Source organism: Pteronotus mesoamericanus, unplaced genomic scaffold, assembly GCF_021234165.1.
Source record: "Pteronotus mesoamericanus isolate MK-2021 breed Mesoamerican mustached bat unplaced genomic scaffold, CSHL_Meso_final contig_192, whole genome shotgun sequence".
In the NCBI taxonomy this organism is placed as follows: Eukaryota; Metazoa; Chordata; class Mammalia; order Chiroptera; family Mormoopidae; genus Pteronotus; species Pteronotus mesoamericanus.
Genome location: NW_026555082.1, coordinates 3,414,970 through 3,429,606, shown reverse-complemented (window position 1 = coordinate 3,429,606; position 14,637 = coordinate 3,414,970). Strand labels below are relative to the sequence as shown.

Below are 14,637 nucleotides of genomic sequence, written 5' to 3'. Positions count from 1 at the left end.
CCAGGCCTGGCAGACTTGGCTGGAGGCCCCTCTTTGTGGGAGGTCTCTGTGTGACTCGCCCCCCAGGCACAGGCACAAATGCAGGAAACCGCCATTCTATTAAACTCTATTTTCTCCCACGGAGGGGAAAGTCTGTCACACGAAGGTCATTGTTCCCGGCTCCCGCTTTCCGGGCGGCGGGTCTGTGATGGGGCTTGCGCGTTCCTGGGGCTCCTGGCGGAGCTGTTTCCCTTCGAGACCCAGGGGCGCCTGGAGGTTGGGAATGTGGGGCCGGGTCGAGCGCCGGCCTCAGGACCGCGGGGGCGGTCACGCCCACAAGGCCTCGCGCCGCCGAGCCCGGGTTTGCTCTGCGCTGCGCCACGGGGAGGTCACGGCTGGGGCGCCGCGTGCCGCTCACAGCTCCGCGACTGACGCCGCGCCTCAGGGCCTGGCCCACCGACCGCCCCACTCCGCCCGGGAGAGTCACCCCAACCCACACTGCGCCCCCTTCCCGATCTGGTCAGGGAACTGCTGCCCGTGGGCCCTGTGCTTCCTGCTGCCCCCGCTCAGCCTGGCTCCGGCCGGCACAGGGCCGTCTGTCTGGGGGCGACCCTGCCCCACTTGGGGGACAGGGTGGGCTGGGCCGGCAGCCCCCACCGGCCCCACGCCGTCAAAATGCGTCCACAAAACAAAAGGACACACACAACTGAGAAGAAAAGATGGAGACCTTTACCCATAGGAAAGGGGTCGTCATCTGAATACACCAGAAAACAGACTTTAACACAGTCCTGTCGCAAAGGACGAAGAGGGACGCCAACGCTGTGACACGCACAGCAGGCAGACAGCGCAGCGCCTGGGCCCCCGAAAACACGGCCGCCGCGGGGGGCGTGGCCGCTGGGAGGGCGCGCGAAGGGACTTCCCAGCAAGGGCTCCGCACCCAGCCCAGCCGCACTGGTGCACCAGGGCGCCGCGCGGGCGGCAACCTGCTGGACGGGCGAGGTGTCACTGCCGCGCCCTCCACCGCGCTGGCTCCGGCAGCTCCGCCGGGTGTGCTCCGCTAGAACGAGAGTGGGAGCCCAGGAGGAGGGAGGCCAGGCGCGGGGGCCCCCAGCCTCCAACCCCGGGGCCGGGGGAGCGGCGCCGGCAGGGCGGCTGCGCCTGCGTGTGCCCGACGCCCAGGGCGGACGCTGTGACACCGAGGGCGTCCCCCGGCCGTGCCTGCGGGGGCCCACTCCTGCCCTGCACCGGGGGGGGGGGGGCGGCTAGGACAGGGCCCGGGGGCGGGGGCAGAAGCAGAAACCAGAGCCCTGCTGGATGCCCGGGCGGGGGGTGGGCTTGGACGTCACCCCGAGAGGGCCTGTGTCCCTGCCCGCTGACGGCCCCGGAACGGCTCCTGGGGACCCTCGGGGCGGCGGAGGCCAGACCTCAACCCAGGGCCTCTCAGCCTGTCCCCCTGGGGACCTGGGACGAGCAGCTCGTCAAAACAAAAGGGAACGGAGCGCAGGGTGGACGTGGGATGTGAAGACGCTGCTAGAAGGTCCAGAGGATTGGTCTCAGCGTCTGGAGGAAGTGACTACGGGGCCCCCCTGCCCCGGCCCCCCTGCCCCGGCCCCCCGCCGCCTCCAGGGTGCGAGAATCGTGCTCTTCACGACTGGGCTTCTGGGCGTCTGCTTCACAGTCTCCTCAGACTGTGCGTTAGGGGAATGCACCCCGGGCCTGCTGCACCAGCACGCCCCTCAGTTCCAGCGCCTGAGAGTTGGGGGGCTCCTCCGCCCAGGAGAGGCAGGACACAGGGCGGCCGCACGGGGCTCCTGGGCAGGAGGTCCAGACCCAGCGGCGTCAGAGAGGGGCGTCTCTCTGCGAACTGAGGGGAACCCTCGCCCAGAAGCCCCCACTTACGAAAACCAACGAGCATCCAGGGTCTGGGCCAGACGTGGGGGACACACAGCCCGCCCTGAGCGGCCACCGTGGGGGCGACCGTCCCCAGGAGGGGCCTGCGAGGGGGAGGAGAGGTGGGCGCAGCATGGATGTGGGAGAGGCGTCCCTACCTCAGCCTCCCAGCTGGAGGGCCCGGCTTTTCTGCGCGCGCGTGTGCGCGCCCTGGACCTCAGCCGCGCCGGGACTTCATGCGTGTGCGCCCTTGTAGCACGTTGAGAGGCGCATTCCTCTCACATTCCCTCCTACGGGGACTCGTTAAAACCTTGCCTTTTTCTCCTTTCCCTCTGTGATGGCTCGTTTTACATCAGCCGGCTGGGCCCAGCGCCCTGACAGTTGGGGGGACACGGTCCTGGGGGACACGTGGAGAAGGCGAGCACGTGGGCCGTGACCTGGGCAGGGCGGCAGCCTCCTCCTCCTCCGGCGGGGCCGGGCCTCCCGCCCTGGGTCCGGGCTGGCCCCCGCCCCAGCTCCCCGAGGGCAGGCGTGGGCCCGCAGCCCCGCGCCGTGTGCGAGGGGCAGGAATCAGCACAGGGCGCTGAGGCACGAGAGGAAGCCTGGAGGCTGACCCCTGGTCCCCCGCAGGCCCGACGGCCTCCGAGGGACCTGAGCTTGGAGCGGGAGGCAGGGTTCGTGGACGCCCCACGTGCGCGGCTCTGGCCAGAGGCCCCAGTGCGGGCGCGCGGAGCCCCCTGGGGCTGGTGTGACGGCCGCCTCCGCCCCCAGGTCTGCCTGTCACCCTGTCTCAGAGGAGGCCGGGCCCTGGGGGGGCCAGCGCCCACCTGTCCACCTGCCCAGGCAGCTGGAAGCCCTGCTCGCCCTCCCCCGTGGCGGCCACAGCACAGCCAGTCCCCCTCCCATCTCACCCTTACCCCCGGCACAGGAAAGGTGGCAGCCAGGGGGAGCCTGCGAGGTGTCCTGCTGCCCGGCCCCCCGGGGGGTGATCCTCCGGCGCCGCTGGGCCCGAACCCTCCCAGGGCCCTCCTCTCCCAGACCCTTCTGACGCGGACCCATCCAGTGTCTACACCCTGATCCCCAGAACCGTCGGCAAAGCCGCGAGTAAGCAAAGGACCCTGAGCTGGGGACAGCGTGAGGGAGCCGTGCTGGACCTGCCGGCGGCTCAGCCGGGTCTCCAAGGCCCCGCGGTCCGGTTCTGAGCCACCAGGACACACTCGACACGGCAGGGAAGGAGCCAGAGCCACGCCCCACTCAAGACGTCCCCAGGCCCCAGGCTGTGGGCAGCTGCCGCGGCCTGGACCGGGCCCAGGGGGGCAGGGTGCGGCGGGGTGGCCACGGCGAGCACCAACGACTCCTGAAGTCTAACGGGCACGTTTTTATTCTTTTAAAATTGAACCGAAATTCACAGAACATTAACCCTTTCGCCGTGTACAACAGCATTTAGTGCCCGCAGGAGAGCGTGTAACCACCGCCTCTGTGCAGTTCCAGAATGTTCTCTCACCCCGAAGGGAAGCCCTGTCCTCATTAGCCGCCGCCCCCCAAGCCACCGGCAACCATGAATCGTTTTCCACGTGCGTGGATTCACCAGCCCTGGACATGCTGCACAAACGCGTCGCAGAGCCTGCGGCCTCTGCGCCTGCTGCTTCCCCACAGCTGGGGTCCAGGCCCGGCCACGCGGCGGCAGGGGTCGGCGCCCTTGCTTCGCGCGGTGACTAACGTTCCGTTGCGTGGCCAGAGCCGCTTGTTGACCGTCACGTGCCGACGGACACGCGGGCCCAGGCTGCCGTGTTCCACTCCTCGGGGGCCTCGCTGAGCGGCGGCGCCCCGTCCCGAGCTGGCGGAGGGCCGCCGGCCTGCCGCTCCCCACAGGCCCCGCCCGCTGCCCACGCGGCCGGCCCCTCGGCTGCGTCATCACGGGTGTCACTTCCCCCAAACACAAGGAAAGCAGCTCCGCGGAGACGCCGCCCGTTCTCCCGCCGCGCGCAGACTCTGCGGTAGGCACTCACCAGCGGCAGCTGCGGGCGGGGCCCCCCGGCCCCCCCCCCTTCCTGGGGGAGGAGGCCCCCTGGCCCGGCCCCTGGCGGGGCACAGTCTCTGGGACTGATGAGTGGGCGGGCTCTCGGCCTCCAGGTCACCAGGGCAAGGTCGGGACCCACCGTCCCCTCCCGAGTCGGGGGTGCCAGCTAGTCTCTGTGACTATCCCTACAAACCATGGCCCCCAGTGCCACCACGCTTGGGAAGTCCCCTCCCTTGGAACCTGGGGGTGGCCCAGGACCTTCTCGGTGACTGCCACAATGCAGCAGAAATGACGGTGCTCGACCTCCAGGCTGGGTCACAGGAAGCCTGGCCTCGTGGTCGTGCGCTGGGGGAGCCGGAAGAATCACCACTGAGACCACCATGCCGTGGGGAGGCCGAGGCCAGCCCCACAGGAGGGGCCACACGCAACATGGCCGGCGCACCCCACCGCTCCAGCCACAGGGCTGAGGCACCAGACCTGGGCGAAGAAGCCCGGCTGGATGGGCCTCCCACGGAGCCTGCTGCTGGGAAACCAGGGAGGGCCGCCCGGCCCAGCCAGGGCCAACACCCACGGGCGGGAGGAGGGAATAAATGGTGCTCCGGGCCACGAAATTCTGGGGTGCTTTTCTACACGGCAGTAGGTAACATGGGAATAAATGCCAAGGCCACATGGGCAGCCCTCCCGGGGCCATAGTTGAGAGCAGGCAAAGGGCCCATCCCCTGCCCCGCCACCTGCACTTGTCCCTGGGGAGACAGTGGCCATAGGAGCCATGAGGTCCACACCCAGGAAGGATAGGGCCCTTTCATAGCCAGGGCGCGGTGTCCGGGCAGAGGGGCCTCTGGGGGGGGCGGGGTCGCATTGGCTCCCGAGGGAGGAGGCACAGCCCCCGAGGCAGCGAGTTCGCAGCTCCTCCGAGCAGGGCAGGTGGACCCCAGGGGCGCGGAGGGAAGGGCCTGGCGCTGCCTCCCGCCTCGGCCTCCTTCCAGAGCCTTCTCTCTGCACAGGCCGGAGGCCCCCAGGGGTGTCCACACGCCCTGCTTCTCGCAATCCACGCAGCGCCCGCCGCGTGCCCAGCCCCGGTGACCCCCCTTCGCCCTTCCGCAGGCTCGGCGGGGCAGCCGTGACCGCCGCCTCTCTCTTCAGGGCCCTGTCCCTCCGTCGCTGCGGTGGCCCGGCCCCTGGGAGACTCCGCCTCGGGCTGTGGTCGACCTCCGTAGGGGAGGCAACCTCTCGGCTCATTCCCGGCAGAACCGCCCTGCGAAGCCCTCTCTTAATCAAGAGGTTTCCAGTCCCCGAGCGCAGGCGATCGCTCCTCGGACCCGACCCCTCTGGCCCCACACTCCGTGAGCCCCCACGCGCGAGGCCACACGTCGCCCCCAGAACGGTGCGCGCGCACCCGCCCGCAGGCCCTACCTGCGCGCGGCCGGCCCCGCCCCGCGCGCGCTGCGCAGGCCCAGAACGGAGTCACGTGCCCGCCCGCTCCAGCCCGCGCGAGCCCCGCTGTGTCCGCCGCGGCCCGGGCCACACTGCGCGCCGCCATGGAGCGCATCGAGGGGGCGGCCGTGGGCCGCTGCGCAGCCTCGCCCTACCTGCAGCCTCTCACGCTGCACTACCGCCAGGTGAGCCCGCCCCTCCGCGGCCTCCCCGCAAGCGCCTGCCGCTCGGAGCCCCGCCCCCAGCGCGGAGCCCCGCCCCCAGCGCGGAGCCCCGCCCCCGGGCTCGGCGGGCGGGTCGGGGTTCCAGGACTGCGCGTGTCCGGGTGAGGACGGGGTCCCGGAGGGACCCCTGGGGACCCCCTCGTTCCCCCAAGGAGGCTCTGCTGGGTGCCTGCCTTTTTTTGCTGCGGGACTTACCGGGCTCCTCCGGGATCAGGGAAAGCTTCCTGGAGGAGGTGGTTTCCATTCCGGGGAGGGGGCCCGGGAAGGAGGAAGCCGGACGGGGCCTGGGAGCCCTGGAGAGCCTCTGCGGGGGCGCCTTCCCCGGCGGACGGCCTCGGGGCCTCCACCTGTCGGGCCCGGGGAGCGGGACGGCGCTGCCTCCCTCTGCAGTGGGCGCCTAGCAGGTTCACAAGAGGTGCTTGCGGGTTGTCCAACCTTTGACCTCCTGCAAAATTCTGCAGGGCCGCTCTGTCCAGTTCGAGTCCCCACCCTTCACTTGCCGGCTCCACGTGCCCTGGCGCCGCCTCGAGCGCCTCCCGGACAGCCCTGGGCCGTCCGTGTTTGGCGCCTCCCCGCCGGCAGCCTCTTGCCTCTCCCATCCTCTCCAGGCTGCTTCCTCTTACTGATCCTGGGAAGCCCCTGGGGTCCAGCCTGAGAGAGGCCCCTGCACCCCCACTTTCCCTGTCGCTGGGGCCCCGTGGGCTCCGCGAAAGACCTACGTTGGCAGCATGGGCCTGGAAGGAGCAGGTCCCTGCGGGCCTGCGGCCAGACTCCTGACCGAGGCTTCGCGGCCCCTGGGGCTGGGGCTCCGGGCCCCAGCAGGCGGGCGCAGGGTGGCCCAGGCCCATACCCACACCTGCCGGGCCGTGGCCGCGCCTGCTCCCCCGCCCCCTGTGGCAGGCAGCAGCCCTGCCGGGGGCCTGCCGGGGTGTTCCCGCCCGTGGGCGCTGGTGCCCAGAGCTGAGCTGCGAGGCAGGGCGCCCGGGACCGGGTTCGGCAGTGTGTGCCACCCAGGGCATGGGTAGCCTTTGGCCATTAGCTGCCCTGGTCAGGGACGATCTGGTGGACAGAGGGATGGGCCGGAGTCAGGACACCCTTGTGGTTCTGAGGGGCAGGAGACTGTGTCCACTCCAGTCCTGTCCCAGCCTCCCAGGCCCCTCGGAAGATGAGCCGGGCCTGGGCCCTGTGGGGGGCGTTGGCTGGGCCTCAGCGGGCCTCTGTGACCACCCCCACACCCGCCTCGGCTGGACCGGGGGTCTCACATCCTGGTCCTGAGCTCAGGTGACACACACTGCGGGAAGCGGTGGGCACAGCAGGCACGGGGCCACCGGGGCAGGCCTTCCGGGGGCCCGTCCAGGGGGGGTGCTGGCCTCTGGGGACAGTGCCTGAGCGGCCGGTGCCCTTCCAGGGCCCCTCTGCCTCCAGGCCACGTGCAGGCCAGTCCTCCCGGCTCTGCTGAGCCCAGGGCGTGGGCCCTGCCCGTGAGGCTCCCCGGCCTGCGGTGCCCTTTCCTCAGCCCCGTGCGGCCTGGGCACTGCCACCGCCTCACAAAGGGGTCTGTCCCTTCGCGGCCTTTCTCTCCTGCAGCCCCGGCCGTGCTTTCTGTGTCTCCGGTGCTTGGGTCCGTGTCATTTCGTGGCCCGGACAGACCCCACCCCAGGGGGCCAGCAGTTCCCCGGGGCCTCGGGCTGACCCGTGGCCGAGGGGCTGGCGATGGGCGGCCCCAGGGCGGGGCCCCAAGGCCCCGGGGTCCAGCCCGGTCCACACAGACCTTTAGGGGAGTGGGAAGGGCTGGGTGGAACGTCCCTTGGCAGGGCACCTCCCACCCCCTGCCTGCTGGACCCCCTGGCGTGTGGTCGGCTGCCTCCAGTAGGCGCCGCCCTGCGTACGGCAAGTGCTGCCCAGAGCCCAGGCAGGGCGTTGAGACAGGGTGTCCAGGCCTGGGGGCAGCGTGGTGGGGGCGGGGGCGGGGCAGCAGGACCACAGGGCGCTTGAGAGACGGCGCGGGACACAAACTGGGCCAGGGGAGGGGTTGTCCTGCATCCGGTCACCGTCAGTGAACCTCCACGTCCTGCCGTGACCCGGCACCCGTGTGACGCTGCCCCCCAGCTGCACCCAGGGCCGGTGCTCTCAGGATGCCGGCTGCCCTCCCGCCTCCCTGTGTCCAGTGGCCCGAGGGCCTTCAGCGGTGGGAGCCCCGTCTCTGCTCTGCCTGCTTGGGGCCTCCCTCCCTGCCCCTGCCCACACGTGGTGACAGCGTACGTCTCTGCGGTTCCTTGGGCCTCTCCTGGGCTGGGTGTGCCCATGCTGTGCTTGGGACGCCTTTCCTTCCTGTGCCCTGTTTCTCTGTCTCACCCTGCAGACCACCAGGCTGTCCTCGGCCTCCCTGCCCCGCCCTGTGGGAGCTCGTGGCCCCCGTGGGCCCGGGCTGTGAGTGGGCTTCCGTGGGCGGAGCTGGCGCCGCCGGCCGGCCTGCCTGGCCCCCTCAGGTCCCCAGAGCGCCTCCACCCGAGCTGGCAGCCCTCTGCCCGCCCTGACCGCCGCCTGCCTCTTTCAGAATGGCACCCAGAAGTCATGGGACTTCATGAAGACACACGACAGGTGAGGGCCAGGTCTGGGGCCCTCTGATGCCCACGGGGACCCTGGACACCAGGGCATGGAGTCCCGCCCTGCCTCTGCCTTTGTGTTGCCCCCACGAACGTCCTCACTCCCCCTTTCCCGTCATGGAGGGTTCCCCCAAGGCCTGGAGGCTGAGCTGGGTCCCAGGCTGGACCTGAGAAAGGCCCTCTGCGTGCCCTGCCCCCGAGCGCTGGGGCGTGGGCTAGGCAGTGACAGGGCTCCAGCAGTGTGTCCAGCAGGCGGCGGGCCATCGGGGACCACATGTCACGTCAGTCGCCCACCCCCAACCTCCCAGCATGTCCCCTCCCCGGCCACCCAGCCGGCCAGCTGGGCCCTGTCCCGACGGTGGGACCCTGGTGAGCTCTGCCTCGCCTGGGCCTCGCTCTGCCCATCGGAGCAAGGGGCCCAGCTTCCCATGCCGCCGGGGCGGGGGGCGGGCGGCGGGAATGGGCCCCGGCTGGCGCGGGGGCGGGGCGCCCGGGTGCTGAGCTCCATCGCCTGCCCTGCAGCGTGACTATCCTGCTCTTCAACTCCTCGCGGCAGAGCCTGGTGCTGGTGAAGCAGTTCCGGCCAGGTGAGGCCACGTGGGGGCGGGGGCGGGGGCGCCGCAGGGTTGCTGCCCAGCCCCTGGTGGTCCTAGGGCCCGGTGCAGGCGGGGAGGAGCCGGGAGACGGAGGCCTGGTGAGGGTCGGGCCTACAGGGAGGCGGCCGCCATGTGGCTGTGACCTGGTCTGCCCTCCCCCCACCAGCCGTGTACGTCGGCGAGGTAGAGCGCCGCTTCCCAGGGTCCCTGGCCGCCGTGGACCAGGACAGGCCCCGGGCGCTGCCGGCGTCCCTGCCCGGCTCGGCGGGGGTGACCTACGAGCTGTGTGCCGGCATCGTGGACCAGCCCGGGCTCTCGCTGGAGGAGGTGGCCTGCAAGGAGGCCTGGGAGGAGTGCGGCTACCGCCTGGTCCCCGCCGACTTGCGCCGAGTGGCCACCTACAAGTGAGTGGGGCTGGGCCTGCGAGGCCAGGGAGGGCACCTGCTGCCGGCGCGGCCCCGGCTGGCGGGAGCGGCCGTCCCCAGGGCCGTGCGGGCAGAGCAGCGCCTCCTGCTTCTATTGGGTGCTCGGGGCGGTTGGGTGGAACGCGCCCGAATCGAGATCCAGGCCGGAGCCGGGGCCCTCGGAGCTGGTTCAGGGGCTCCCCCGCCCCGCGGCCCCCAGCCTGTGGCAGCTGCTGCCGACAGATGCCTCCACTTCCTGCGGGATTAGGCGCCGGGCGCTGGGGGTGGGGGTGAGTCACAGACATGCTCTGCAGTGGCCCAGGAAGGAGGGAGAGGCTTCGTCCTGGGCCTGGAGGGGCCCAGCAGCCTGGGGAGAGGGACGCTGTGGCCTGGACCCTGGACTTCAGGGCTGGCCCCACCAGAGCCCGTGTGCCCCCCAACTGCACGGTCCCCAGGAGGCCCAACGCTGGGTCCATCTCTCCAGGGCAGGGTGTTGGGGCAGATCCCCCTGGGACCCTGCAGTGGGCCCGGCCCCGGGAGTGCGGGGCCGGAGCGGGGCCCCAGAGTCCTGCGGCTCTGAGTGCAAAGCCGTCCCCGGGGCAGGGCCCACGCCCCTCGGAGGAGGGTCCCAGGGCTCTGTCTCCTTCCAGCCCTGCGCAGGGGCCGTGCAGTGCCGGGCTGGGCCCCCGGCTTTGGCGGCCCCCAAGGCCCCGTCGGGGTGTCCCCAGCCTGCCACTGGAGGGGTTAGAGTTGACCTCCAGTCCCAGGAAGGGGGTGCGGCACAGGGCCCTCCACGTTAAGTGTGTCGAAGGGCTGGACGTCCGGTGTGAGGGGCCTCGGTGTTCTGTGGGGGCCCTCGGGGTGGCCAGGAAGCGGCTGCATGTCCCCTTAGCCTGCTGGGGGCGGGGAGGCTCCAAGGGGCCTGCCCCGGGCGCAAGGGGCGGGGAGAAGGCAGGTGGGCGGTGCGCGGTGTGCGGAGGGGCTGCCCCCCAGGAGGGGAGCCTGGGGGGCGTCCTGGCAGGGGCGCATGAGCTGGGCGCTGGGCCGTGCCTGGCCCACGGACGCGGGGCAGCCCGGAGGGCCGTGGACAGGGGCGCCTGCTCAGACTTGCCCGTCGGAGTGGAGGCCCGGGAGGAGAGCCGGGGGCGGGGCGGGGCGGTCGTCCCTGGAGGCCTCGGAGGGCTGGCCGGGCGGCGGGGTGGGCCGGCCGCTGCGTGGCCGTCCCAGGCCACATGTAGGCCGGAGCACCCGCTCGAGACCGGCCGGCCGCTGAGATGACTGGGTGAGGAGCGAGAGGCAGTGCCGTCCGGCCGGGCTGGTTCAAAGGCCGCGCCCGCCTCCTTCACACGCCGGAGGAAACTGGGACTGGAAACCCCGGGATGGGCTTCCAGCAAAGGGCAGGCTGTGTCGCGGGCGGAAACGGGCCGTCAGGAAGGGTCTGAGGGAGATAAGGGGGTGGGGGCAGGGGACGCGGCCGGGCGAGGTCGGTCTGCGGGGGCCCTCAGGCGGGGGAAGCGGCGGCCCCGCAGCGGCGCTCCGGCCCTGTGTGCTGGGCGCGTTTCCAAGGGCAGCCGCGGACCAGGGGCCTGCCCCCGTCCCGGACCTCTCCCAGCCGCCCCACGTTCCCTTCTCCCCGCAAACCACGCCTGGGCCTCCCTGCTCTGGAAGCCAGACCAGGCTGTTGCCCTCTGTCCGGGTGCTTGTCCCCCTCTGTGGCCACCACCCAGTGACGAGGAGACTCACGCTCCCCTGCAGCCAGAGGCCTGTGGACTTGGCCTGGGGGCCTTGCCGCCACCCCGGCCACCCCGCCACCAGCCCCAGCCCCTGCCCGGGCTGCCTTGGTGCCTGGTGCCCCGACCGTGGCAGCGTGCGGAGCTCCCGCAGGCCCAGGCCCTGGGGGCGGCCCGTCTGGGTCTCTGGCTGCAGGCGGGCGTCCAGCACACACCTCCGCAGCCGGGGGTGGGGCCAGGGGGTCGGGGGCACTGCGGGGCAGGCCCACAGTGGGGAAGGAAGGCCCGGCGGAGGGCCTGGCAGGAAGCACGGGGCTGCGCTCCCGATGCCCAGGAGGCTGAGCCCAGGAGGCTGAGCCGTAGCGCGGCCCCCAGGTTGCCTGGGCCCGCCGCCTGGACCCGCCCCCCAGGCCTCGGCTGCTGGGTCTACCATCTACCCTGGGCCTCAGGCCCTCCTCCCAGCTCCCAGGGCTGGGGCTGTGACCGAGGCTCTGTCCTGGCCAGCTGTTGGCGGGACCAAGGTCAGCTCCCCGCGGCCGCATGGCCCTGTGGCCCCTCACAGGGCGCGGCCTGCTCCTCCTCAAGGCCAGCGGGCGCGGGGGAGGGGGCCTCCTGAAGCCCCACCCACCAGCCTGCGGAGGCTCAGCAGACGCCCTCTCCCCCCCGCAGGTCTGGGGTGGGGGTGACTGGCTCCAGCCAGACCATGTTCTACGCCGAGGTGACGGACGCCCAGCGGGGCGGCCCTGGCGGGGGCCTGGCCGAGGAGGGCGAGCTCATCGAGGTGGTGCACCTGCCCCTGGCGGGCGCCCAGGCCTTCGCGGACAACCCGGATGTCCCCAAGACCCTCGGCGTCATCTTCGGTGTCTCCTGGTTCTTCAGCTGCGTGGCCCCGGGCCTGGGTCCCCAGTGACGTTCCAGAGGGCTGCACAGAGGCCGGTCCTGGCCACCCAGCCCCCAGACCCAATAAAGGCTTGTATAGCTCCAGCCTGTGTCCGCCGGCTCCGAGCTGGGCCGGGGCGGGGCGGGGCGGGCGGGGCGGCAGGACGCGGAGGGGCCCGTCCTCGGCCGGGGCTGTGCCGCGGGGAGGGGCTCCGCGGGCCTGGGGACGGCCCCACCGGCACCAGGGCACGGGGGGAACCAGGGCCTTGGGGGCGGCGGCTGACCCAGCCTCCGTCGGGGGTGGCGGACAGAGCTGCGGGCTGTGCTGGCTCACCCTGCGCTCTGGGGGCCCCCGCGCCCCCCAGGCCCCGGGACTCGGTGGGGCGATGCCCTCCCACCTGCCGGCCTGCGTGTGACCTGGGAGCCCCCACCCTGCACACGGCCCAGCGGGAGGGCCTCTGTCCACCCTGAGCCCTTCGGTCCCGGGGGGCTGGCCGCCCGCTCGGCCAGGCAGGCTCCGTCTACCCCGGGCGCGCCGGAGCCCGCCGTGGGGGGCGTGTGCGGGCTGCCACGTCCGTGGACGTCAGCTGGGGGCGCGGCCCAGCCCACCTTTTTGAGGGTGGCGGCCCGGCCTGGCCCTCCCTCAGAGCCCCCCGGCCCTCTGGCCAGCCGCTTGGCTGCGGGGCTGGGGGAACGGGGCAAGGCCGCCCGGGTCGGGGCGGGTGGGCCCGGGGAGAGCAGGAAGGTGGGGCCCGGGGGCGGGCTCCGTGCCCAGGGGTCTCTGGGGCTGGGCCCTGGGCTGCACCTGTGGGAGAAGCAGGGGCAGGACACGCGGCCCCTGGCACTGGCCGGGGCCCCCTCGTCGGGTGGGGGGCGCCTGACGAGAGCCCCCCACAGGCCGACCCCAGGCGGGCAGACTCTGGTGGGCTCGTGCGGAGGAGCACCCAGGTTCCTCGCATGCTGGGCCTGGGCAGGGGTGGGGGCCGAGCCCCGCCATTCGAGGCCATCCCGAGGAGGCTGTGCCCAACAGACCCCCCCTAAGCAGCACCACCTGTATGCAAATGCCAGCGGTGACCCAGGTGGGGCCTCCTGGGAACCCAGCCAGGTGCGCCCATGCTGGTGGGGAGGAGCCTGTGGGCCTGTGCTGTGTCCGAAGGGCTGGCAGGCCTGGGCTGCCTGGGGGTCCAGAGGAGGCCTGGTGGGGTGCCCTGAGCCCCACTGCTCTGAGAGCCGCCCCGGGGCCGCCCCACCGCACCAGCCTCCCACGCGGCCTGCCCGATGCCCACCCCGGCCCTCGCGGACCCCCGGGGCTGCCGGCCACACTGCCTGGGAGGCGTGTCCGGCCGGGGCTGGTGCTCTTTGTGCCCTGGCGTCTGTGCCCGGCCCTGGACTGGCGTGGCAGGGGTGGGCGCAGGCTGCAGTCCAGGCCCCTCACTCTGCGGCCCCGGGGCCGGTCAGCAGGCACCGCTGCTGAGCCTAATGGAACTGGCATCGATTTCCCGGCACTGGGGGGGGCTGTAACCGGAAACTCCCCTCCCTGGCCGCTATATTTAGCACCGCAGAACGGGACGGAAGCACAGCTCACTCCTAAGCCCCGCCGGCTCCGTCCAAAGGCTGGGCAGCCTGCGCCCCGGCCCAGTCCTGAAGCCCCCAGCAGGCTGAGCGGTCCTTCCCGCCCTGCTGGGCGCGGCCCAAGCCGGCACCCGCCGCAGAGCGTGTGCGGGTGAGCCCCTGGGTGCCGCGGCTCCGCGCGCCCCGGGTCCATGACGGGGCCTCCCTGGAAGGGGCAGAGCAGCCTGGCCCCACAAGGGTGGAGGCAGGGCCCTGACCCCTCTGGATCTCCAGGCCCGGCCCGCGGTGGCAGGAGCCCCAGGCACTGTCCCTCAGCAGCCTCCGGGCTGCCCCTCCCCCGACAATACCACCTCCTGGGCCCCATCGGGTCGGGGCTGGGGCTCCCAGGAGGCAGGAGGGGAAGGGGCCAGCGGGAAGGGTGGGCCTTGTGCTGGCCCAGGCCAGGGAGGCCGCCCTGCCCACAGGAGGTCTGGTCTGCTGACCCAGCTCTGCCCTGATGCTCATGCAGCTGCCGCCACCGAGGGGACCCCGGTCTCGCTCCCCAGGGGTCTGCGGGGAGGCAGAGGGACCGGGCCACTGTCTCCTTCGCTTTGCAGGGCAGGCAGGGGTCTGGGTGCCCCAGGCGGGGCAGGCCCCACCCAGGGAGGCTGCGTCTCCTGACCGAGCCTGGTCTGGAGATGCAGCGAGTGGGCGTCGCGGTGCTGCCCAGCCAGCGGCTCCCAGCACAGAAAGCCTCGCAGAGACGCGGCAGCTCCTGCCCGGGTGCGGCCGAGGCCGGCCCTCCCTCCGAGGTGGGGGGCACACCGGGACTGCTCTCTCACTCACCCCGACTCCCCCTCCACAGCCCTCTGCCCCCAGGGACCGGCCCTCTGGCGCTCTGCCCCCTCGCCCCTGCCGCCCCTCCCCCGCAGCCGGGGCGCTCTGTGCAAATGTAAGTCACCATGTGGAGCCCAGCCCAGCGCAGCTGCTTTCTGCGACTGCCCGTTGGTCTCAGCAGGAAGACTGCTCCCGAGGAGGCGCAGCTCAGCCCCGCGCCCCCAGCCTCCCCTGCACCCCTCGTCTTCTGGGCAGTGGCCCCGTGTCCCGCCCGGGGGCCGGGCTCCCTTGGCCTCCGGGCCGTGGCATGTGCCGTCCCGGCCGCTCCCCTGGCCGAGCCTTGTCTGCCTCCGAGGGCCCCTCCCTGGGTTGCGGGCCCGCCTCGCCCAGGCAGCTTGCCCATCGGCAGGTTCGTCGAAGCTCTCCGTGCCCTTGGCCAGAGCCCGAGGGTGCACAGGGACGGCCTGCCTTGTTCCCCCCCTGGCTG

General features: G+C 72.4%; 1 protein-coding gene across 1 annotated transcript; it reads left to right on the top strand.

The window, feature by feature from the left end:
• The first annotated feature begins 5,350 nt into the window (after positions 1 to 5,350).
• On the top strand, positions 5,351 to 11,846 carry NUDT14 (nudix hydrolase 14). The gene is made up of 5 exons (XM_054567693.1): positions 5,351 to 5,508; positions 8,105 to 8,148; positions 8,676 to 8,740; positions 8,916 to 9,153; positions 11,553 to 11,846. The coding sequence occupies exons 1-5, from the start codon at positions 5,428 to 5,430 to the stop codon at positions 11,791 to 11,793; spliced, it is 669 nt and encodes a 222-aa protein (XP_054423668.1). The 5' UTR covers positions 5,351 to 5,427; the 3' UTR covers positions 11,794 to 11,846.
• The last annotated feature ends 2,791 nt before the right edge of the window (positions 11,847 to 14,637 follow it).